This window comes from Acromyrmex echinatior, chromosome 16 (assembly GCF_024713525.1).
Source record: "Acromyrmex echinatior isolate Ae372 chromosome 16, ASM2471352v2, whole genome shotgun sequence".
Taxonomy (NCBI): Eukaryota; Metazoa; Arthropoda; class Insecta; order Hymenoptera; family Formicidae; genus Acromyrmex; species Acromyrmex echinatior.
The window spans coordinates 6813097-6839911 of record NC_141867.1 but is presented as its reverse complement, the minus strand read 5'-3'; the positions used below and the strand labels follow the sequence as shown (position 1 = coordinate 6839911).

Below are 26815 nucleotides of genomic sequence, written 5' to 3'. Positions count from 1 at the left end.
TAAGGGAAAAAGAAAAAAAGTGCAAGAAGTTCAGTTAAAAAGAACAGGTTCCATGTCGTAAAAGTGCGAATCGCTATCGGCGCTATCTATGGAGCAATTAGTTCATGCTCCGTTTCTTCTGCTTGTTCTTGTGCTTGATAAAACATGGCAGCGGTTAATGGTACATGCCTTGTCTTGTCTCTTTTAATATTACATTAATAATATATGAAAAAATAACTAATTAAATGTTTTCTTGCTTGTTATTTAACAAACAAAAAGATTTCCAATTGGTGCTTTTTTCATGAGAATTCTTGTACATAACCTCACAATAAAATTACAATTTTTCATTCAGTACAATAATTAAGATGTTATAAAAATCATTTCTAAAAATCATTTCGTTTTACAGGTTGGTTATTAAACAATCTTTCCACGACGTATAGATACGCATCGTGTCTTAATTTTTATCCCTTAATCAGTTTCCTACAAGCGCGAAATTATGCTGCCAGAAAGGGTACGAGAGAAAAAGCAAGAAAGAAAAAAGTCAAAAAGGTTATTGAAAAAGTAGGCTTCATCCCGCACGATCAGAGAGTGAAAACGTGAGCACATCTTCATATCATATATATGAAAATATGTGTATTAATATATTAACATCAATATTGCACTTTTGCGATATTAGTACAGGTGTAAAGACACTCGAGCTAAAGGATATTTCACCAAATGATAGTAAGAAGTCCGAACCAATAGATAATGTATGGATTTCAAAATATCATAAATGGAAAATTTATTCATTTGAAGAAGCAGTCCAGAATCATCGTGAAACGCATCATCCCACTATTTATAATTTGCCAAATGAACCTGTAAAAGCGTTTCTAGAATTGGATATGCAGGTAAAAATAAGAAGAACAAAGTCTATGTAAGATATATAAGATATATATGATATATAAGATTGTGCTAAATGTATAATTATATGTTATCAGGGTGCGAAAAAGACAAAATTTGTCGATCCTTTTACACGAATAGTATGTCTACCACATGTATTCGATCATGGTCAAACCAGAAAACTATTGGTATTCTGTAAGAGTCTCGAAATGGAAGAGATTGCAAGAGGTGCTGGAGCTGATTATGTTGGTGGTAAACAATTAATAAAACAGATTCAGGTGAGATATTATTTCTTACAGCATATTATTGCTTATGCACTTGTTATATGTACTATATATCATATAACAAGCTTGCAGAGATTATTGTTTAATAATTGATGAAATTCTATTTTAGAATGGACAATTTTCAATGAAAGAATATGATATTATTTTGTCAGAACCAACTATTTTACCTGATTTGTTATTAATTAGAGGACTTATGAGAAAAAAATTTCCCAGTGCTAAATCAGGTTAGTGAAAATATGTAATTATACTTTTAAATTTTCATCTTTGTAATATATTGTGCTTTTCATGAGTGTACTACATAAATACTACGTACATATAATAAATACATTGTTAGAAAGTAGTACACATGTAGCACAATAGTAACACAGAAAGTATGCACTTAGTAATATCTGAAATTCAAGCGTTTTTATAAAAACGCTTCGCATTGAATTTCGTGCTTTGTTAGTAAAACGTGAAGCAACTTATGTAATGTCTAATTAAAAAATATTATTAGTCCGATTTAAAATACAAACTTTGTACAAAATTTATGAAAACGAAATTGAACGATTTGTATCTGTTTTAAAATAAATGTTTTATATTCTTTATCATATAAATGTTCCACTAGGTACCTTGGGTACTGACTTAAAAACAATGGTAACAAAATTTTTAACTGGTATGAGATATACGGGAAAGCCACATGAAACTCTTAAGTCTTTTGGAACTGTCGATGTTGCATTTGGAACGGTAAATTCTTGATGTTATTTACACAAATGTTTTATATTTATTATAAATAGATATTGGTGCTAATTATATATTTTATCATATGATTTACAAAAAATTACCAATCAATTTCATGTATTATAGCTTGATATGGATACAAAACAGTTGGAGGAGAATTTTGCTACCATTATTAAGGATGTCAACAAAGTGAGGCCACGTCGACCAGGACCTTTCATCACAAGGTAACATTAAAAATTCACATTAAAATGATCATGTTCTCATTTATAAACAATAATTATAATTATTATATTTTAATAGAGCTCGAATTACGTGTTCGCCATCGTCAGAAAAGTTTAAAGTTGACTTTGAGCAGTATCTGTCTAAAGATAAAGTAACACTCGAAGCAGAAGAAGAAGCAGAAGAAGCAAAGCAAGACGTTGTTATCGCGTCTCATTAAATTTGTTCATAGGACTATCAATAAAATAATATGTATAGTTATAGATATACACATTGTAATAATTGAACAAACCTGTTTTCCTATCATTGTGATTAACGAGGTTTAATGTTCCACTTATACATATATACATGCTTTTAAAAAGCTTCTAGTAGATTTTATAAATTTTCACCTAAAATTAATTAATTAAAAAAGCATATTAAATTATATAATGCAAGAATGAACAGATTAGCAATTGTATTTTGCATTTAAAAATTTGTAACTATTTGTTACTATTTCATGCAAAATATTGAAATTGTAGCTACATATAGTTTGACCGTAATAATCCTTCACCGAAAGGCATATAATTATGTGGGACGTAATCTCGTTAACGCAGATAGAACATGATGACTATGGTCCGCTTGTGCGTTAATAAGCTACGAGCGTACGGAGGGAGACAGAGGCGGCTTCAGAACTAACGGTGCCCTAGGCAATGTATTTACTACTAATGAATACGAGGCTCTACTTCATTGAGCGAGCTATTGTATATACAAGGGCTTCGGTGATAAAGCGCTTATAGATATTTAACATGCGATGAAATCTTATAGCCTTCTCATAGTCTAATACGAAGCCCTTGTGCACGCAAAAGCTTCTGTAAACATGAGACTTTTGTAAATTATTAATTATAATTCAAGGTGGACGTCATGTTTTATGATATCTCGATGCGTTTCGTCAGTAACTCGGTAAGAATTTCTATATTAGAAATATACTTTCTGAACAAAGTTCTGCTTTTCTTTAATGCAGAATGCTTGTTTTTGCGCTTGAATCTTTTCTTCGATTTAAAGATTTGTAGGAACGGAGATTTTATAGACGTTAAAAGTATGTTTCATAATCTGGCGGAAATAAGCAAGATTTTTTTACAGAAGTGTCTTCGACGATTCAAGAAATGGTATATTTATACAACTCTCTCTCTCTCTTTCCAGTTGCCTTTTTCAAGATTTGCAAGAGCCTAACGTTATAATGTGGGAGGTCTTTGCAGTAAGGATCTCGACGAAAGCATTTACAAAGATACTCACGAAAGTGCATCATCGCGATCGTTACAGTCGAACACGATGATGCACTTTCACATGAGCGGTCACCCAGTTCGCCCGACGCACAGCCGTCTCTGAGCCACTCTGAGGGGAACGCGCGTACGTGCGGTGAGAGAAGCGAAGCCAACGAAGGAGGACGAAGAAGGAGAGAAGTAGAAGGAGCGGCAGAAGGCAAGTGAAGCGAAGGAAATGAGAATGGAGAACACGGTGAGCGGCGACCGGTGGTGGTGCGGCACCGAGCGATCGGTGGAGGGGCAACGGCTCACCTACCTGCCGGTCGTGGGCTCAGTCGGTGTTCGCCAGGTTGAAAATCCGTCCGTCGCTTCTCTTGCTTTCTTAACTGGCTAGTGATCGTACACGAGCCGGCCACGCGTTCTTTCTTCAAAGAAAAGCAAACGCGTTCGCCGGAAACGTGGCTTCTTCCGAGGGGGTGGCGCGCGTTCTTCCCCCATTGACCTACTGATCGATTTCTCTCGGTATCAATGTTGAAAATCACGCGGGAATCCTTCGGATAGTCTTCCTCGATTGTATCGGAGATTCGAAAAGGTAGAAAATTTTGCGTATCGAATCTTGTGTGTGGAAAAGTGGAGGAGGCGTATGCACGCGCGCGTTTGCGTCACGCATCTCTCAGTGTGTATGTGTTACGTATGATGTGATTCGTGTTGACTGTGCAGGGTGCAACGACACAACGAGAGAAAGAGAAAAAAAAGAGAGAAAGAGAGAGACAACGATTTCAAGTTTCGCTCTCGACGCCAGCCGCTCCGATTGCCTCCTTCGTAGACATGCCCCTGCTGAACAGCCAACAACTGCGACATTAGGTGACATATAGGCGCACACGTGCAGTCATGGTAAGTTTGCACAGACCGCCTTCGGTACGGAGCACGCGCTCTGCAAAATCGAATCTGATGACTCTGAGAAGTTTCCCTGATGAATCTCAGACTGGATGCAAACAGCAATCTAAAGTCGACCACTTTAACATCTATTCAATTTAATACCACCGTTATCACTTTGATTTTTGCTATTAAATTATCTATAAATTGATCAAGACTTTGTGAATAAATTAATAATAAGAAAGGAGCGTGAAAGTCAACGCTAGTAGTTATTGCGAAATTAATCTTTCAAAATTTATATCCTATAAAAATGAAAATTTAGACATTTCGATTTTTAAAAGTCACTTTCAATATTTAAACTTACAGTAAAAATTTACATATTCAAATTACCGTTAAAAATAGCATCTAAATTAATGTCACTTTTTAAAACTTGCGGATATTCAACAGTATAATTATGTATTGACAAATCGATGACAGTTATATACTTTATATTTTTATAACCACTGAGGATGTCCAAATTAAAGGTCAAAATATTTTGTTTAGATTTATTGTAATTTTATTTGCATAAAATTACATTTTTGTATAAGATAACCAGTTCAAAATTTTAAATTAAGATAACTAGCTCTTTGATATTTATTTTACTTTTTAATTTTATTGAAATCGTTACTTCTATTTGTATTTTTAATTGTTAAAATTACATTCCAAATGCCTCGCTGACATATCAGTTAGTGAGTTATCAGTGTAAAATTTTATTCATTTTTCGTGTACACTGGTCGGACAGAATCGAATTTTTCTCGCCGCTATTATTATAATTCATCTAGTATATCCTCTATGTTGTGTATCACAAGAACCTCTCTTAAATGATAATCATTTTTGAGAACAGAAGTCTCAAATCTACGTTTAATCATACGTTTAATTGTTTTTTAAATTCTTTATATCTTGAATTAAATTATTTGTCATATTAAATTTTTTATTCAATTGTATCTGAATTGTGTAACTTGTAACTTCTTATTCAATTGCATCAGAACTGTAGAACTTATAACTGAACTGTATTATTTGCAACTGAATTCTTGGCTTATACTTTTCATTGAAATTATTTTTATTTCAAAATAGAGTATTTCTTTTCAACTTATATCATTACTGTATTTAACTTCTTGATACCATTTATTTTTTTATTAAATTTAATCGGAGTATTGAAGCGAGAATTGCGATCATTACGATATCGTGACTTTTCGGTGACTTTTTCGCAAACAATATACGCGCTACATTTTCTATGGCTTTTACTGTACAGTCATTCCTATTTTATGTACTTCTTTCGAGCAACAGAGAATACGATATGGGGAAATGAACCCTTACGCATTAAAATTATGCACGCGGTTGCTCTCACGTGCACGGAGTTTAAAGGGCATCTTATAATAAAGGTCGACGTGTGTAAGGAGGTACGGCAGGCCCAAGCGAGCTCTGATATCTTCATTTTACGTATGCAAGCTGCAAGAGAGGAAGCTCGCAAGGTGAATACGGACGCGTCGGATTGGTATGCGGTGTCCATAATTTGCAGCCATAAGAGTGTCGTTAATACGGCAAACACGCGAACGTGCATTTTACGCGAGATATTCCCGGCAATTTTGAGGACCCCTTGTCATTTTTTGTCGAAATTTTGTACAATATAATCGCGGACTACTCTTGTCTTTAATCCACATAATATACGGGGTGGACCCAAACGTTCCACAATCAGACTGAGATTTTATAAAAATTCTGAATAAAAAGTTTCTCACGAACATGTATCGAAAAATGTTTCCTTAAAAAGTTAGCGCTCAACTATTTTTGATATGGTTATTTTATATTCATTTTATAAATATCAGAGAGAGATATATTATCTTTCAAGAAATCAAAATAATTGTACGTTCTTAGATTTTAAGATATTTCAAATATAAAATTTCAAATATAAAAAAATATTGTTTGTGCATATCGACGATATATGTAGCTTCTTAAAAATATTTTTCTCGTTTATATATTATTGTTAGGACCTTAGATCTTATAAGAATGTTTTTGTTTTATTGTCAATAATCGAAAAAATACTTTTTGTAAAACTAGAAACAATGATTATTTCAAAAAATCTATGGAATGTACTATTGTCAGTTTCATCTTATTTAAAAGATAATTTAATTCTTTACAACTTTTATTACTTTTTGTAAAAATGTATATTTTCCCTGAAACTTGTAAAAATGTGTAAAAAATTTCCCCATTTCAGAGGTTTTAGAACGTTGACTTTTTTAAGGAAGCATTTTTCGATGCATGTTTATAGGAATTTTTTAATTCAGAATTAAATTTTCTATAAAATCTCGAAGTCTTGTCGGAACGTTGAGGTTCACTCTGTATAGTAAAAATAAAACGATATTTGCGGTAGCTTCGACGACGAGAGAGCATTTATATAAGTGTTGACGAGTCATCCAGAAAGCATCTGTCTTTACCACAATGCGGTTACTAATCGTGATCGGCAAATATGATCATTGAGAGATGTTGACTCAGACATAATGATTCGTGTTAGCAAGCATTTCGGGAATGGTTTACTAATTCAGGTACTATTTTACGCAAGAGAGATCGTTGCAGTCAACATCGAATTGATATAGTTAGCGGAGTTGCCACCGCCAACTACTGTTTCTTGCATCTTTTATTTATAGAATGGCTTTTTCTGCGTCGTTTCTCTGCGCAAAAAGTTTCTGTCGCGAAAGATTAATTCTACTCTTACGCGCGAATAGATCGTGGCGTCCACATTATGTAAAAGCTGCGCGTGAATTGCGTGTCTCGATTTATATTACTGCGACGCGTGATCCGCTGGATCATTGCGTGTTGCTTATCGCCCGAATCCCGATCCAAATTCATAAGCAGTCGTCTGTAATTTATTCTCAATAAGTATACGTTGTACGTCGCGCAAATCCCCTTCTTTCCACCTCGATGATGTCTGGATTTATTAATTTATATGTATGAAGATTCAATTTGCAATAAATACATCTTCTTCTGGTTCTTCTAGTCAAGTAGATTAAGGTTATTTTGAAAACTTGAAGACGATCATTTGACAAGCAACACAAATTTTTATCGCGTATTAATATCCCCAGTTGACACAATTAAAATAACATAATATCAATGTTATAATTTTGCACTCAACAATATAATTGTTATGTAACCATGTGTTATATTATATTTATATTGTTATACAGTTGGAAAATTTGTGTTAAATTTAACACATTTCATGTGTAAAATTTCCTAATTTGGATCCTAAACGGTTCACTTAAATTTTTGTGTTAAAACAAGATAAATATGTTAAAAAAATAACACAAAAACATAACATTGACAATTTGTAAGCAACTATATTTCCTCATTAAATTCATATTTCTTTATATTCATACTTTTTTCTTCGTTAAAATTAATATTTATAATATGTTAAATTAATAAATTTGATTCATTTATCTTAGAATTTACATTTTAAAAACATTATTTTTATGTTATTTTAATACTGAAAAACATTGAATATTAATTTAACAAAATTTTAATAAGAACTTGGATCGTTTCTACAAATATAAAAGTTTTTTTACTGTACGAATTACTTTCAGTTGATGTCAACTGGATTGCTATTAATATTGCAAGTATCGTAAAAAATTTATTCATTGAGTATTTTCGATTACAATATCGAGCATAATATTTGAATAATCTTTCTTCAGTGGTCTCATATCGAATTATAAAACTATCGAAGCCTTGACTGTCATTCGCCAACATTTTTTATGTACCACCATCTTACGAAGCAGTATGTCGTGAAGTCACGCGAGGCAAGAAATCGCTGCACATTACAAGATCTAAGTATCAATAATTTCTTAACTATGTCACGATACGATGTCCTTTTGCGAGGTTGAAACTCGAGGTCGAAAAATCAAATAATATTCGCCGACAGTGAAAGGTAGTTCGAACGATAGCAGATTTGTTGAAGATGCGATTTTGCTAATTAGAAGCTTTTTATTTATGAAATATTAACTCATTGCGTACGGCTCACGAGATATCTCGTGTTTACCGAACCAAACGATGAGACCGGATGAGCACGCAAAGTTTCTCGTTTTTGCATTTCGTTATAATCCCATACTAATGATTCGGTAATAAAATATTAAAGTAATTATGTCCGGTTATGTTGTAAGAAATTTTTTACAGCAATCTATATACGAAAGAATTTCGAAACAAATTGTGAATAGAATGCGAATAGAAAAATGCTTGAACTAAATTTCAAAACTTTAAAAAATGTGCGTACAATGCATTAAAATGTATTAGGATGTTTACTTAGTTGATCAAAATCTGGAAACTTGGAATTTTTCACCATAGGCTTTATTGTATTTTCTACAAAAAAAAAATGGAATAATTCCGATTGGAATTCATTTCGACTTGTTCCATGATAGTTTTATCGCATTAATTCGAAATCAGCATAATTTCCACTAATTTTTTAATTAGATATATGAAAGCAAATATGTATTTACGAATCAATTGTGAATTTTGAGGCTCAGTCTATGGTGGAAGACGTTTTCTACCATAGATATTTTTCTTTTTCTTAAAAGTTAGAGATTTTTATAGATACATACATATATGTAACAAACGAGAATAGTAGCTTATTGATACTGTTGCGAGACTTCCCTATACTTATCTAGGTTTTGTGGCTTCAATTGAAGGAAAGGATAAATACAGTTCTACAGTCTCTCGTAGAGAATCTCTATTTTCTACTAATTTACAATATAAGTTTAATTTTCTACTCACATTACTTGCATTCCAATTTATTTCAAAAATGCATCGAACAGTTCTCTGATCTTATCTGAAATTTTGAATAAAAATACCTGGAAAATCCAGAAATTTTCTGGAAATTTTTTTTTAGAAGATTTCAGTAAACAGGAGTTTCCTAGGGCGTGTTTAAATTTCTATCTGAATACTTCTCAGGTATTGTGTTATTATTCTTGTTCAACATTTGATGAACAATAAAGATGAAAATGATACCTGAGTGACAATTGGAAATTTATAAATATATAGATCTTATTATATGTACAATAAACAATAATTGTTACAATTTGAAACAATTTTTAGGAAACATCCAAGGTACGTATTATAGTTTTTCGGAATAAATTCCGATTGGAATTGTTCAATTATTTTCTAGATTTCTCTATTATGTTTTCTAGAGAAAATGGAATAATTCCGACCAGAATCTATTCCGAACAATTACGTAATACATACCCAGGGTACTTATTATTCAGAATGAATTCCAATCGGAATTATTCAATTATTCGCTAGATCTCTATTGTATTTTCTACAAAAAAAAATGGAATAATTCCGATTGGAATTCATTTCGACTTGTTCCATTGTTGATAGTTTTATCGCATTAATTCGAAATCAGCATAATTTCCATTAATTTTTTAATTAGATATGTGAAAGCAAATATGTATTTACGAATCAATTGTGAATTTTTAGTGAGGCTCAGTCTATGGTGGAAGACATTTTCTTCCATCATGGCTCAGTCAAAACGCGTTTTATTTATTTCTACAACAATTTCTCACTATCTAAAGTTGAAGCGATCGTTTATTAAAGACAAGTTTTGCTTGATACATGATCTCATTAAATCCGTTATTTATCAAACGAAATACTGCGTTCGGAAATAAACGCGCAATCGCACTTATTTCAACCGTCTATAAAAGAGAAATACCGGTTATAAGTATGATTTAAGTTCTACATCGTTTCTTAGCGCTTCGTATCTCGCTCGATATGCTTTATCCATCGTATGAATCTCTCGGAAATGCTGTTCGCGGCGTTGTCACGCATTTCTTAGCGGCGATCTTAATAGATCGCGGTATGTATATCGGCGTATATCGATGGGCGAACAGATCGATTCCAGATCATTATCCTGTCGGGGACGACGAGACGTTTTATTAATACACGCTGCGAAATTACAGTTTTGCGTATGCGCGCGTGTCTAGGTGTGGGCCAGTCATGCGTGCCGGATTGCCGCAAAACCTGGCTCCAGAAGCGAATGCTAATCATAGCCCTGCGGGGGGCAGGAAAGAGAGGTCTAATACATGTCTCCAACATTGACGTTTTCCTCTCCCTCGATCCATCTCCTTCTTGTCGATCGACTCATGGTTCACACCCTAATTGCATCTTACTCGCGACGGCACGGAACCGTGTCTCTCTCGTTCGTTTCCACGCTCGTTCGCCGGAAAATTGCAAATCGGCGATTTTCGTGGGAGCGTGGATCTGCGAATTCGCGCGATTTTCCCTTCCGCGTGAACTTACTTCAACCTTTCAGCGATAAGGTCGTGGGATCGGGTACAGCGACCGACGCTAATGCATGCCGTTTCTAATGCACTCTGATATGTGTACCAGGAAACTCCGGGCGGGACAGATATGTCTTGACGTAATCCGATCGTGCAATCGGGCGTCGCTCAGCCAGTCTGTTTGTCTGTCTTCCGTGTCTTGTGGTCTTTTTCCTTTTTCTCGAACACTAAGGTCCTTTGACCGAATACTAGGGTTCTTTAGCCAAGAATTGCGCGATTGGTCCAGTTTCACGACGGTATGAAAAACACAACCTTTTACCCCTCCGGCAAATCTGTCCGTAGAAAATTGTTTCGCGCGGCTTGTTAACTTCGATAAAATAGTGTGTACCGCGAGATTTTTCAATCTCGCGTAGATACTAGATATTATCGTCAATATATTGGTTATTTCTGATACAATAGACCAGTTTGGTCTATTGTACGTTGCTAAACCATTTTATAGATTAGAGAAAGAAAGTGGATTAAATCGGAAGAAAAATGATTGTTATACGATATCGAACAACCATAATTCTATAGTAAACGACTAGACTAGTAATTTTAACAAAATTTTAGTTTGAAATTTAATTTGTCAACAGCGAGAAAAAATTTCATATTGTATAGTAAAAAGTTATTGTATTGCTGGTGCAATAGTTAATAAGTATTATCAAACACAATAATACTGTTTGGTAATAATTATTAAAATAAATAATTATATTTCTAAAATTAAGGTTTAGTTGATTCAACGCTATTTTTTTTTGTTGTATAAATTTTTTTTTATGTTAACATTTGAAACTATTTCGTTAAAATAATTAGTAACTATTATCTAAGCTTTATTATTACCAATTCTCAATAAAAATATTGGAGAATTGAAATTGGATCGTTGGAAAATTTATGTTAAATTTAACACATTTTATATGTCCTAAAAACGATTCACTCAAATTTATGTGTTAACACAAGATGAATATATTAGAAGGTAACTCAAATATTATTTAAAAAGGTAAACACAAAAAAAATAATACTGACACAGTTTATAAACAAATCATGGAAGCAATATTTTTTCAGTAAAATTAATATTTATGATGTGTTAAATTAACATATGGGTCATCTAAAAAGTATCCGCGGTTTTTAGATGACCCAATATATTTTATTCCTTCATCTTTAGAATTTACGTTTCAAACATTATCTTTATGTTATTTGTTTATTTACTCATAAATTGTCATTTTGAAATTCATTAAAAAATATTAAATATCAATTTAACATGAACTATTTAAATAACAATCACATGTTAAATTGACACTCAAATACAAAGTTCAATAAAAAGTGTTTACAAGAATTTGAGTGGATTGTTTTCAACACAAATACGAAATATTTTTTACTATACAGGGAAATAAAGCAAGATAATTTCGAAATTCTTAAAGAATCCGCGGTCGTGTAATAAAAGCAAGTCTACCTATCAAAGATTATTTCACTCTTCTTCATGGGATCAACGACACCTTTTGGCGCAGCGATTGAAAAGCGCGAGACTATCTCTTTATTATTACAAAGCAGAGGAATAACTAAAGTAATAATAGTAGCGATAGTTAATAGCAATTCGTTGCAAAATGCCAACGTGACATTCACGCAAAGGAAAGTCTGAACATACACGAATCGGGACGCGAGACATCGGGAGGGGCAGAGGAGAAGCAGGTATATCAGCTAAAGAAAAATGACGGATACGAAGCGGTTATGTGCCAGGTCGACCGGTTCTTCTTGTTACTCACTTCCTTCGCGAGACATATACTGGGTGACGATGACAACGCGTTCGTCCACTGCATAAAGCGCATTGAACTGCATCCTGCTGCAAGGAAAGCGAATCTCGTCTTAACGCGAAGCTACGTCGTGCCGTATTAGAAGTCGTTCAATCAGAACGATTTCTCGATTAGATAATAGAAAAAAGTAAAAGTCAATGATCTTGCTTTTACGTAATATTATAAATAACTAACAATCAATTAATTAATAAGCAAACAGAAATCAAATTCATGACTTATTATAGCATTTCATTTATTTTAGTAGAAAACAATGAATGAAGTTAAAATTTAAAATCTCAAAGAAACGTTGATATATATATATTATTGTACAATTTATAGATGTATTTTAAATACGAGTAAATCAAAGTTGAAAAGTTTTCTTAGGAACTGGTACTTTAAAGCAGTTAACTGCTTGTTAAAATTCAAACGAGATCGAGTGTATTAATATTGACGTGCTTAATCAATAATTATTAGTATTACTATTCGCTAAGTACGTCGGCTATCGCAGTGCAAACAAGAAGGATTGCGTAAATGGCTTAGATAAGTGTTAAATAATCTTCGTTAGGTCTCCGTACGTGGATTTTATTAGCAGCGGTAGTCAGCGTCGGTTATGAAATTCACTGTAAACCGCATTGAATAACTGAACTTTGACAGGTGTAAATAATCCACTCGACTCATAATGACAGCACTGTGATGAAATTGTGATTTGTTAATTGTACAGAAGCTACTGAAACCGCGGAGCAATCAAAGTCCTGTCGATCCCGTTAATAAACGCATTGAGCATTAATTTGCATCGGATATTCCGCGGATCTATGTACTTGAATTGCGAAGGATTGCATATGAATACGTCGGACCTTTTCTTTTCTGCGGTACCGTAGTTTTGATAATTTCATTAAATCTTCAACGCCGTGCGAAGAATTAACGCGCCTAACGAGATAGAGATCCGCTATAGCGAAACTATCCTTCCCTCGGCACATAGAATGTATAATCGTAACAAAGGGCGAATTCTCATGGTGGTTACAACACGAGTGCTTCGAGTGCACGGTCTTTTTTTTCCCACGTGTCAAACGTGTCTTCGCGTGTAAGAAAACGCTGGCGGCAAAACGCAGACACAGCGTTGCGATGAATACTTTTTCTTGCTTCCTGGTAACTTCAATATTCACGATTGCTCTGACAGCGGATCAGAAAGAACAGATTTGAATCGCAAATCGCTGAAGAAGAGAGAAAACGCAGAATAAAATACATCATCCCATTTTATCAAATATTCGAATCTTTTAAGGAATTAAACGAATTACGAAATCATGTTTAATTGAGGTTGTTCGTAAGATAGATCTTAATAAGTGCAAATATTTTGTATCCAATTTGATGAATGAAAATGTTTTCAATTTCTCTATAGACTTTTGATTCTTCATATCGTATAATTAAACAGATTATGATAAATTTTTTTATCATTTTAATTTTTTATCACTTTTATAAAATTAAAGCAATGAAAATGGACAAGATTCTTTTCTTATTTACAATGTACTTAAATATATGTGCATAAGATTTTAATAAATGTATATCATTTGGTTGTTTAATATAAAGCTTCTCTCTTTCATTTACAGTAGATTAAAAAATTAATCTCTCGTCAGTTTTTTAAAATGAAATCTATTACTTTTTCGGAATAATCGGTATATTGAAAGCATAAAGATGTCGTGATGCTCACGTTTTCTAGAATCAAGTTCGGAATCATTATGGTTAATTTCCTTCAAGGCGCGCATCAGAGGGCGGATGCAAAAAAAAAGGCGGGATTATTCTCTTTTGTACGTCACCATTGTATAATATTCGAACGGGAGATACTACTTTCAAGGAATCGTAATTACACGCTCCTCACTTGCTCGTTTTCCTGGAAAGTGATTCAAGAACATGCCATTGATCAACGCGATTACCACGCACCTCGAAATTCTTATGAGACAACTAGAAACCGGCATACATTCATGTATCGGCCGTCAAAGATTTCTCTTTGACGGTACTATTGATCGATCGACGAGTATCGACAAATGGGCATCGAGGTCTCTTAAGTAGGCAATAATAGAACCAGCTCAGGAGAGAGGCTGCAAGTTTTATTTACTCGCACTGATATTACCTGTAACATTACGTACCATTTTCTCGTCAGCGTTAATTGGATTATTAGAAAAGTGATAGCCGTAATGTTCACGTAAGTTTATTTAGACGTTAATAATATTCACGTGTTTCTTTTTTAATGATCGTGCCCTTCCACGTGAACGTTCTCCATCTGGCGCTTAACTCTAGCAGATAGGAAGTGAAAGGAGAGCCTTAAATCCCTTCTAATCCTGCGGTTTTGGATTTATGCATATAATATCATGACACCGGGTATTTGTGGGCCTTTCCTGCGCCTTTCTCAGGTCATTGACGGTTAGGGGGGCTAACGTGAACGAATGTACAGTTACGCGAATCGCCGAAGTCGATGGTGGAACGCCGAAGAGGAACGGCAGACGAGGAATGGACGGATGGCAAAAAGGAGGCCACAGGCGACCTGACCGTCACCGTTATATCGGCGCCCACGGCGGTGAAGGCACTTCGAAGCTCACCTCGATTTACGACTAGTTTCTCGTAACTTAGCACCAGCACGTGTACCCCCGTCCATTGCACGTCGACGACGCCGGCGTTTTGACTCTCTACGTTTGACCTTTGCACCTATACCGGCTGTTCAGGTTTACGCAGCTGGCCGCGACGTGCAACATCTCCTCCCCGTGTGACAGGTACATCGGCAAATGAGGTATAAATTAGGACGCCGTCTAACTCAGAGGGAGGAGTAAGTAGCGCGTCGCTGAATGTTTGAGAATCCATCAAGAATATCGCGCACCTGTTGTTATCAATGATTCATGCAAACCTCTACCTGTGCGATATACTTTTACAAATGCTCGGTATAGTTAGACGTCGCGTGTCACGTCTATATTTCATTCGCTTGGGAGATGTGTAATATTCAACGATACACAGAAATAATAATTAGTTTTGATAAGTCTATATTTATACAATTGCGATCAGGAAATTAGTTTCGAATGTAGCAAAAAATGAAGGAAATTATATCATGTGTAGCTACTGCAATGTTTATTATATTAAAAAAATTGAAGTTATTTCTGGAAATAGTGTGGTAAGAAACGATTTCTTGCACGGCACGGAAAATAGCGCCAGCACATCGATCGGCACGCGAGTCGTTATCACGATTCTCTGTCATCAAACGATTTTCACCGAGACGCGAAGATGCGAAGAGTAAGAAAGGGGAAGTACGGTCAACTTTCTTGTGCCCCCTGATAGTTTACGTTTATCTGCAGTTTGCTTTCTACTGTTGTACTTGTATTGTACTTTCTTTCTAGAGGAGATTATCGCACACGTATACATCGTAAAGAAATGTTTTCCTACTTTTTATTGATAGTATTAAAAGTTTCACAATTCAACAACAAAAGGAAAAGAATAGAAAAAGTATTATTATTTTATGAAAATTAAAAAATGTGTCAGAATAAAAATAATAATTTTTTAGTAAATATTTTTTATAAATATTATATTTTATTAAAATAAAAGTTCGTCTATCTATAATACATTCCAAAGCTATTCTTTTTATTTTGTGAAGATAATTTAATTAGTGCAGCTTTCGTTAGTTCCTTCTCATCTTTTTCATGCGCGAGTGACATCATTCTGTAATTGTAAAGCCCATTCTTGCCACTCTCTTACTTTATCTTCCGAGTTCGTGCACGTGCACAGCTTCGGTAGTATGCGATTAATGCATAGATGCATGCAGGAAGAAGGAAGTCGGTATGCAGTAATGCTAATGCACTTCGCAATCGTTAAATATCTTTAGAATTAAGTTTGCGAATTATTTTCGCCTATTATCATCGAATCTAATTTTCACTTCAACTGCATATATACTGCGATTCTCGCTGCAAAAAGCAGAGGAGCATCATGTGTTTTTAAAAATGCTTAATAATTTTTCATAAAATTTTAAAATGTCTAAATCTGTGTCAGTATGTCTCGAATACCTCATTTTTTAATTTTAAATCTCATTTTTAAAAGAAAAGGTCTCTTGCACGAGTTTATAATTGAGTCCCTTAGTTGACAAGTGGCACGAGTCCAAAATTAGAAAAAATGTGTTTGTTAAAGAAGTAGAAAGTATTAAGAATGTTAATTGTTTTATCTATCAATTTAATTTACTTTTATTTTGTTTTTATGTTCATAAAAAATATAAATAAATTAAATTGATAGATACAACAAACATTCTTAATACTTTTTACTTCTATAAGAAACGCATTTTTCCTAATTTTGAATTATTAAGTTTTAACGTTAGATCCTTGATAAATCTTATTTTTTTTACTCTTATTTTATCTCTTGATAGATCTCTTTATTTTTTATTTATTTTTTTTTACATATTATATGAACAGCTACAAATTAAGGAAATAAATTAACTGTCACAATTACGAATTTTTTAGAATGAGATTAGCGACTTCTTGTTTATTTTCAAATTTTCAAGTATTTTATTCTAAATTTCGTAGATATTTTATTCTATAAATTTTATTTATATGTTTTAAAATTTAAAATAATGGATTGACTTACGCCTTACACATACCTAACACACATAATTCTACTATATATTTGCCTGTGAAAATTAGAAGATAAAAAAATAAAGAATTTTACTTAGATTGTGTATAATTGTAGCATTTTATGTCCACACACAATATCCCTAGATCTAAATATTACCTTAACTAATTTTTATATTTTATATATATTTATGAACAATTCGATTATTTTTATTTTTCTCACTTTGCTCGCCCTTGGATACAATTTCTTCAGCGAGAGAAATATAGGTATTCGCCGCACAAGAATTGGTATTATCGTGATCGCGAAAGTTACGAGGACCACCTACACGCCGCGGGGATCCAACTCTAGGAGGTTTCTTCGGGTAGGCATTAACAAGGAAAACGTGACGACATCCTGTGGATCCGACTTACTTCGGACGCGGCGTAAGGGAGCGACGACACGTTACATCCACACCGGGATTGATGCACCCCGCTGCGCAGTGGAATTTGTTGGCGCGGAATTTGCGTTCGTTGTCGTGTCGTCCGATCGTGTAACACGCGACTTACAGTTAGAGAGCGGATTTCACGAATAGACATTCCTTCACGTTCGCACATGTCCGGATCGCGTCCTTTATTCGTTTCTATGTCCGAAAAAATTAATTAAAAAAAAAAAGTATAAATTTAGAGTAACTTTTTTTATCCTAAAAAAAGTTAGTCTAAATTTTTTTACTTTAATTAATATTTTTACTCTAAAAAGTTAGAGTAAAATTGAAAGATGGATATTACGTGATTGACAAAGTGTTATAACAAAGGAGGATACAACTTTTACTTTTTTGCGACAGTTCGGAAATCGTTTTATTTCTACATTTTCTTATATATTTTTCTTCATGGAAACCGAAAATTATTATAATAATGACATTAAACTTAAGAAAACATTGGAACATTGAAATAAATAATAAAATCCTTATTCACATGATTACGAAATCGCTATCAATTAACTATGTTTCAATCATTTAAAAACTCAGAGTTAAATTAATAATTTTTAATTTTCGCAAGTAAATTTAAATATTTTATAAGGATGTATGTGAAAAATTTTTGCATATAAAATTCCTGTTATATATTGCATATTAATTGCGATACTAATATTGATACGAGGCAGTACGCCAAAAAGATTCATACAATAACATAGGTAATCATAATTAACGTATGGTAATAATGATTATTAATGTTATTACGACAGAGAAATATAAGCTAAAACGTAATCGAATGTTTTTGTTTGAGAAAGTCTTTGCTTCATGCTTGATTTATCTGACGAATAGTTTTTTTTCTCGGTAAAATAGAGTTTCTATTGTACTTTATATAAAATACAGACAGCAGTGTATTTCCTATAAAGTTTCGATCGGTGAAATTACCACCGAATCGCATGTTTCGCGATATCTTTTATTTATTTTTGCACGGCGCGTAAATTATTATCGTATTATTTTCCGCTTCTCGAGAGATAGAGACAGAGAGGGAAAGAGAAACATCAATCTGTGCTTTCTACGTGCATTAATGCGTACTAATGTCGGTGATTAGGAACTCGCGCCTGCTCGTCGCGGTCATAAATCAACGTTACAAATCCATAGTTGAGGAACGACCGCTACACTGAATGCGTGCACATCCGCGTCGCCGCGTATTATCTATCATTCGCTCGCGTTTGTTGCATTAATTGTCGTTTTGGAATTGCTTAGTTACCGTTGCAAGGCAAGACGAGACGCAGACTTCCCGAGTGCGTGCCTGACGCACGTCGATGCGTTCGCGCGTAAAGCTTAGTGTGCATTCTCTGTCGTGCATTGCATTGATAATTAATGAAAACCGCGCTCTGTGACTCAACAAATGAGATTATAACAAATTTGCATAAACATAAATGACAAAGTTAATAAATGAATTTAGCTTATTTGCAATTTCGCAGTTTTCGCTCAAATAAACTCACAAAGAGTAACATTATTCATTTGTGTTTATTTTAGTTTATACTATTATCTTATCTTTATATTTTTATTATCTTCTTTGCATTATTTATGTATTCCTATAGTTTATTATTATTTCTATTTGCTTCGAGCTTTGATTTTGTCTCTGAAGATCAAGTATCTATAAAAAATTTAGGTAAATACAAATCTGAAAATAATTTTGTTGGACCATCAAAATAATTATGTAGGAAATAAGTATGATTAGCAATGCTGCAAAAAGTTTTTACATTCTAACTTCAATCATCCTACATAAATACTTTCATAATCTAACAAAATTATTTTTAAACCTGAATTTATAATGTATACTATACTGAAAAAAATTTCTGGTTGAAAATGTACGAACCAGAATTTTCTGATTAAATTTATTAAAATTCTAGTTGAGATAATCGAAATTCTGATTGATATAATATTTCTGATAAAATCTACCAGAATTCTCATTTTTATCAGAATAATCATATTGTATCAATCAAAATTTTAGTTATCTCAATTAGATTTCTAATAGACTTAACCAAAAAAATTCTGATTCGTCTATTTTCCATCAGAATTACTATTTAATCTAACCAACAGACCATTTTTCTCAGTATAAACTTGTACAGATACTTCAGAAAAATTTTTCTCTATGTGGGTTTTCGTACAATTCTTGGGTTTTCTAAAAAATTCTTGAATACATAAGAACGTTTGGAATTATGCTGCGATAATAGAATTGTCTACATTTATATCTCCGGAATGCCAGTCCCGCAGGTCGGTTGGACAGTAAGAGTTGTTGAGGGACACTGCGTCAATGGTAGAAGAAGACATATTCTCCTTGCGTGGAGGTACGTCTCTAAGTGCATGAGGAGCGTTTTCCAGGGCGAGTTACCAGTTTAATCTTCTATATAAAGGGCGTGTGTGTGTGCTGCTTTTAACCGTACACTGTCGGTTGCCAGCCGCTAGCGCTGGCGAACGAGCAGGTCGTAGAGCAGGTAGCCAGGTGCACGATACAACGCAGGATAAGAAGGAAGAGACTACAAGGAGTCGCTCAACATAGGAAACGGGGGAGAAAGGAAGAGAGAGAGAGAGAGAGAGAGAGGGGGGGAGGGAATGTGTGAAACGAAGTCGTGGACACGAAATTCTTACCTGAGTTCGTAGGAACGTGAATCTTATGGATCGAAGGATGAGTTGACAATTGGACCTCGTCAATGTGCAGCCATCTATGTCGACTTTAAACGACTCGATCGAGAGATTTTTTTCTTCTTGCCTCTATTTACGATCGTGAACGAAACACGTAAAAACGCCGGGAATTCAACTGGCGTTTGAATGCAACGGAAACCACAACGGAGCCTGGGCTTTCTCTAAAGTCACAATCGATTACGCCCGCTTTGCGTCTGTCGGCTCACATTCGAGGATGAGGCCAAACTTTCTCTGATCGCGTGTATACGGACCGGGATAATACCTCTCCCTTTTGCTGCTATGATCATAAATTTTCGCATTTAACTTTAATTCGCAAATCGCCTTAGCATTTAATTTCGATTCGTAAATCTGTCAAAGATTCACAAACATGTTTTTGAGAGAAGCATACCTGGATTATTTATTTCTTTTTATACCGGCGTCTTGCACGATGCTGCAATTACTATGATGTGAACTTTCAGGCGGTATTCCAATTATCATTATGAAAATCAACGTAAAGCAGGTTAAGGGCCTCTACTTGAGACCTGTATAAGTGCAGACTCGAACAATGTAGGTTTGATCGATATTTCTACTCTAATATATCTACTCGTTTTCAGAATCATATTAACTATTAAAAATTTTCAGGTTTCATAATAATAAATTTATGAAGAAAGAAAAAATGAAGTTCATTATATATTATTATAACAAATTCATTAAAAATTATGTTAAACATTATATTTATTATTACTATTAAACTCGAGAGTATATTTATCAAAAATAAGTTTAGAGTTTCTAGGATATCTTGTATATTTGCAAGGTTTTTCGATGTTTAATTTTTCTGATATCTCGATGCTACCACTGGGATTCTGTAACTTTTAACGACAGTATCGTTATCATTACATCATCGTTGCGCAGATATTATATGTATATGATAAAAAAGCCAGGATTGGAAAATTTTCAAGCTGATTGGCGCGTTCGATTTGACGTGTGCAATCGCCACGTTCTTTTTATTGTTCGCGGCAATTCGTCGTTTCTTAGGAAACACAGCCGTGTTCTCGAACGAAGAAGATACGATGCGTAGTTTCGATTATTCTTGGAGCGGCTCGCGAAAGCACTCGCGCCGCGTATCTCGTAATTGCGAAGCTGCAACGCTTCAAAACGAAGATGGAAACGTTGCGGCTGCATCGCACGCCGACCTAACGATCCAATGCCCGCGAGCGTGCCTGTAATTAGCGTCTCGATTAGTCGGTTATGTGTGCCGGGATCGGCGTCTTGCGACGACCAACGGGGGAAGAGAGAGAGAGAGAGAGAGAGAGAGAGAGAGAGAGAGAGAGAGAGAGAGAGATCTTGTGTCGAGAAGTTGAAAAATAAATCAAACTCGTTTCTGAATACTAGGCGAGTCAGGCATTTATGATAACAATTCTGAACGGGTCTTTAACTGCATGTTTATCATGAAGGCAAAGTAAAGAAGAAAGCTCTTCATCTTAGGAATTATTGACGGTTCTCATTTAAAAAAATTTCAAACTGATAAAAGAGATTTAATATAATTAGATAATTGTAAGAAATTCAGGATAGCAAAAACAATTGGTGTTCATTAAAAGTTACAATTGTTTCTTGTTAAAGTAGACTTCAAATTAAATTAGGATTTCTTCTTGTTAAATTAGGCTTCACTTTTATACCAAGAAATTTTCATTATCTTTTCTGTTTCCGTTGTATTTTCCGTTTCTTCGACGATCTTTAACGCTCTGACATTTGTAATTAAAATATTTGACGAGCAATAAAATGTCTTTCTGTTTCCACGATCCCATAAACGAGATCTCGCAAATATGCATACATAATTGATCCGTTTGTTAGATGTTCTTTAATCGGTGAGATGCAGCTTGTTGATCATATGGCATTGAGTGTCACGAGATATTTATTGCACTAGCATTTAGACGCAAATTTTTTTATATGTGATAAATATATGTGATAAATAATTTTTAGAAAAAAGAAGAAAAAAAACAAAAATAATTTAATCCTTAATACATATGATGGATCATTCGTGTCTTGTGCATTTCTTTTCTTTGAATACTAGAAGTACTCGACTAAATATGATATATATTCTTTATTTTTAAATACATAATCTTAAAAAATACTTTCTAAAGATTTTAAAGTATATACCTATACAGCACAGAAATTTGCAGCAACATTGCACAACATTTACCATATCACTGCAATGATCTGTGCTGAATAAGTATAATCATTTTATAATTTTTATATTCTTGTGAAAGTGACGAAAATTAACTCGGATACAAACGATTCATCATGTGTAGTAAAAGACCGGAAAATTATCGTGTTCTAAAGGTTAAGATGCGTCATCTGCATCGGATCGTTTATCACTGTTAAGATTTTTTGTCTCGTGCAATATCGATCGCAAAATTAACTTTAAGGTTAATTAAAATAAGATAAAATCTTAAGTAGCGTTATGAATCAGCTCGTATTGCACGCGGAAATGACTTGGTAGATCTTCCTTCTCGATATTTGTTGAAGTATACATACGAGCGCGACAGATGTCTCCATTATGGGACGTCTTGCGAGAAGAAACCTTCATTAAGAAGCTTCGACGCGAATAAGTCATCGTCGGGGGCTGCTTATGGTTGCGTGGCACATAAACAACTAAGCAGAGCGACCGTGCTCGTAGTCTATCGTTGCGATCTCGTTGCCGATCGTTTTATTTCCCGACGGTACAATGGTACCGAGATACATCCGCGTGCCTCTCGTAGAGTGGGAATAATAGCATTGTTCCTTGCAGCTGAGAAGTGTAATAGCGTGCGCAGAGCGATATGCAGATGCCCATCCCGCATAATCGGCGTATTTGACACCCACGTTCGCGACCGGATGAAGAAGAACCGGAAGAGATCGCGTGGATGCAAAACGATGCTCAGAGACACGCGGAATTTACGGCACGCCGTTGTGAAAATGATCGTCGTTGTAAATCAACTTCACCGTCCATTTGCGATACAATCTTTCTTCAAGATCGAGATAAGATTAATTATTATTTTTTTCAAAATTCGTGGCTCCTTAATATGTCCACATAATTGCGCTCTACATCATCATCATATAGTGGTCGTGAGATGTATCAGCGTAAGAACAGTGTTTCAAGAACATGACATAACGTTTTCGCGAGAAAAAAGAAATCAAGGTGTTACGCGCTCATTCAAGCGCCCAAATGTTCCCATCGTCGCTTCGATTCTCTTCATCATGCCTGTAATTAAGTTTTAACTGTCGGAGTCTTATGTAAACCCATTCATGTAATTAGTTACCAAATTGATAATTACTCAGTAAAAATGGTTTGTATTATCGCTGACACAAACATGCTCCCGTAATTTTTTGTCTCGCAATTTCCATTTTTTTCTCTTAACGTTATTGATCTGTTCAAATTCACTATGTGATCATATTGTTTGAGTCAATATAATTAATAAGCTATAAAAAATGAAAAATAAAAAATTCTCGCAGAAAAAGAATCTTATATTAATAGACGAAATCATTAAATATTAGAGAAAAATAAAGTTCTTTTTAATTAAATAAAATATTAGTAAGAAAATAAATTACATTTTGGGTCAAACAGACTCCAACAAAGTAGGGTAAACAAAATTTAGATTATTGTAAAGTATAGTGGTTTTCCATTTTTTAAATTTTCGTCAATCAATAGTTTATTAAGTAAAATTCCTCGTAAATATTTTATGAAATATGACAAAAAATAGAAAACTGATTTATAACAGCTTACTCTTCTTTTTCAATGTCTTTTTAATGTCTTCATAATTGCTCGCAATATTTTTTTGATTGCAAATTTAACGGTTAGAATTAATTTTTTATCATATTTGTAATCATATCAGATGCATTACTTTCTTTTGAGTGTTGGAACCTTCTTTTCTTCGAGCGATAGCGGTGTACTTTACGCGTGTCGACTTCTCATTAAAGATAGCAGCAAATCTCTTACGCAAACCTCCCGACCGTGAGACCGGGCGACATGGCACCTCGACGGAAGATTAAGAATGGCGGGCCGGAGATAATTAAAAGTCAGCTCGTAAACGCGGTAGGTGCAGCAGTTTTTGCGAAACCGCCATCGTTAAATTTCGCCGAACTTTGGGACAGACTTTACGCACGCCGCGATGCGTAACGCGAGACACGCCGTCCTGATGCACCTTCTTGGCTTAATTACTTACCAGCGTAGGCTTTCGCAATGCCTCTCCCTTTTTGCAAAGAACCACAACGATTAATTATATCGACGTAATTTTAGTAGCGAAGACCGAGTGGTGTACGTTCCTCCTTTGCTTTGCCAATTAGCGAAGCGACGAGAAGACTCGTATGATGTTCTGCGCGATCGTTGTGCGCCACCTTGACGATATACTTTCGTCCCACAGCGTCCCCTCAAACTGAAATTCAACTTAATTAAGTCGATTTCCTCGAGGAAGCCAGGGAGACACGCCAAGCGGGAGATCCGATTATCGCGCGGCATCCCGTTTCATGTTTCTTCTCTGACACATTACTTTCATTTTGCGTGCAAGCGTCTCGCATGCGAACATGTATGCGCTCTGCTTGACCAGCTTGACCATGCAAATAAAAGTTAATGTGTGCAAACTAATCTTACAATTATATTTTTTACTGTTATGTATCGTAATGTGAAAAATTATTGTAAAGAATCCTACAATAATTACATGAAAATTAAGTTTTTTATAATAAATTAATTTTCACATAATATAGCTTGTAATGTAGTGAACAAAAGGTGTCATAGACATGAACTCAATAATGGATAGTTTTTGAACTATGATGTGCTGTGTGAACACAAGTTTTACTTTGATACACCGTAGGTCAAATATCTATTATTGAGCTTTGTGTTGTGACAGACTGACATCTTTTGCTCACCACATTATAAGCTGCATTTTATATATATATATATATATATATATATATATATATATATATATAAATTCATTCATATATAAAAACTCATTTTACTGAGATCCAATTTTTATATAATTAATGTGAAACCCTTTAAACAATTAAAAAAAAAGTGATGTTGAAAAAATTGAGCGTAAGCCGAAAGACTTCAAAAGTAAAAAATGAGATTTTCAATTTAATTTGTATAAATCTAATTAAGAACTTTGTGATTTTGTTTATTAAATATTTCAGACTTTTTGCGTCGCATTTTTCAAAGCTTGAATTATAAATTCATGTCATTTTATTACGTCCTTTTACTAAGCTTGACAATTAATTTACATAATTTATCAATCAAAGATATTTAGTTCGTGTAAATCTGAATTAATCAAAAAACTTTGCAATTTGGTTTCTTAAATATTTCGAGTCTTTTTTGTGACATAATATTTTTCAAAGCGTAAATTATAAATTCATGCTATTATTTTATACACCGTCTTACAGTTATAACCGTTTTTTTTGTACAAGAAGAGAGAGCAACATAAAAAGAAGTTCGACAGATAGATCTACGACCTACGTAATTCGTAGGAAAGATTTAAAGATGTTTCGATCATAGATATTTAATACAATCGAAGAGCCAGTAAAATGCAAAGATATTTGCGTGGGGGGATTCAGTTACTATCCCGGGGCTAAGGTTCCGTTCGAGAAAAGCGGAAGTATCCCGAGGTTCTCACACAGCGAAACGGTCAACGACGATTGCGTTCCCTCGCATTCCCAGGAGTGCATCGTGCGTTCGTTTCGTCGAGGAAGATTCGAGATTACGTTATTGCGCCCATGCCAAACGTGACGGAAACGCAACGATGCGTCGAGGTATAAATTCGAAACTCAACGGACGCTTCCACCGTGGCGATAGAGATATAGCCATCGAAACGTCCCCCGTATAATTATCGCCTATCGTGCTAACGTAATTATCAGTTAACGCATTAGAGAGGAAAGGAACGAGCCAATATAGAGACGAGATGTTCGCGCGGTTTCAAGTCCCGCGAGAATTTAATGAAACGATGGAAATAATGCTCGACCTAGGCCTTGCCTTACGAACGATTCAATTTTCCAGCACGCCCGACTTCCGGCACCGTAAAGCATCGCGCGCCTGCTTTTCGCGCGGACGGCTGGCGGGACGTTCGATTTTAACGCGTGCGTTCATTACGCGCGGAGCCTCCATTATCCCCTCGAGGCAACGAGGTAAAACCGATACCGCGGCGATTTATAACCGACGGTATAACCGATCGCCTTATGAAATCCCGCGCGTGCATCTCCGCGAGAGCGCGCGAGATAATTGATTTTCTCGCGTCCGGATTTGCCGCGACCGTCGCTTCATGGCGGATTTCGCACGGGTCATCAAAGACGCTTATCTGCTGAGGTACAGTCGGCATGTACAAGGCGCATTTTGCTTAACGTTTCAACATTGATATCAGGAGAAACATCAAAATTACGATTTAGAAAGCTGACGCAATTCTATCTCGGGGCGAAGAGTTCCGCGGGATTAAACGCGTTAGATGGTCGATTATCTTTTCAGATCGGTAAGCACGCGGGTAAAAATGCCGTCCCGGTTACGACATCGACCGTATAAGTGACCACCTTGCCAATGTAATCAATGTGGCGCAACATAACGCGACATTTAATAATCGTGCTGATAGATCAGCGACGCTATTCGCGCGTAACTGTGTGCTCGAACGAAATGTATCAGTTATCGATCCCGCTATCGATGCATACGATCGCGGCTCGCGGGGACGAAAGGAACGATTCTATTTTGCGCTTGATTTGTGGACGTGCATAAATTAATGCGAATTCAGTAGTCGGTCGTAAC

At 34.9% G+C, this 26815-nt stretch overlaps 2 protein-coding genes across 3 annotated transcripts in view; both read left to right on the top strand.

Annotated features, from left to right (window-relative positions):
* The first annotated feature begins 4 nt into the window (after positions 1 to 4).
* mRpL1 (mitochondrial ribosomal protein L1) lies at positions 5 to 2345 on the top strand. Its single transcript, XM_011061143.2, has 8 exons — positions 5 to 160; positions 386 to 575; positions 656 to 866; positions 957 to 1136; positions 1252 to 1366; positions 1747 to 1865; positions 1986 to 2083; positions 2160 to 2345. Exons 1-8 carry the CDS (start codon positions 145 to 147, stop codon positions 2296 to 2298), a joined length of 1068 nt encoding a protein of 355 aa, XP_011059445.1. The 5' UTR covers positions 5 to 144; the 3' UTR covers positions 2299 to 2345.
* Positions 2346 to 3265: 920 nt separating this feature from the next.
* Positions 3266 to 26815, top strand: part of Cad99C (cadherin 99C) — a 129145-nt gene continuing 105595 nt past the window's right edge. Inside the window, exons 1-2 of one of the 2 annotated variants that reach the window (XM_087414648.1) lie at positions 3266 to 3911; positions 4040 to 4213. In XM_087414648.1, the coding sequence (XP_087270774.1) occupies positions 4211 to 4213 (3 nt within the window). In that variant the 5' untranslated portion in view covers positions 3266 to 3911; positions 4040 to 4210. Of the gene's footprint in view, positions 4214 to 26815 lie in introns of both variants that reach the window. The other variant, XM_087414649.1, reaches the window with a different exon arrangement.

Bases quoted from the DNA above. Each gene is read 5' to 3' on its own strand.
- mRpL1 (XM_011061143.2), top strand. The intron at 867-956 runs GTAAAAATAAGA...ATATGTTATCAG, and splicing joins TTCTAGAATTGGATATGCAG to GGTGCGAAAAAGACAAAATT. The intron at 1,367-1,746 runs GTTAGTGAAAAT...ATGTTCCACTAG, and splicing joins ATTTCCCAGTGCTAAATCAG to GTACCTTGGGTACTGACTTA.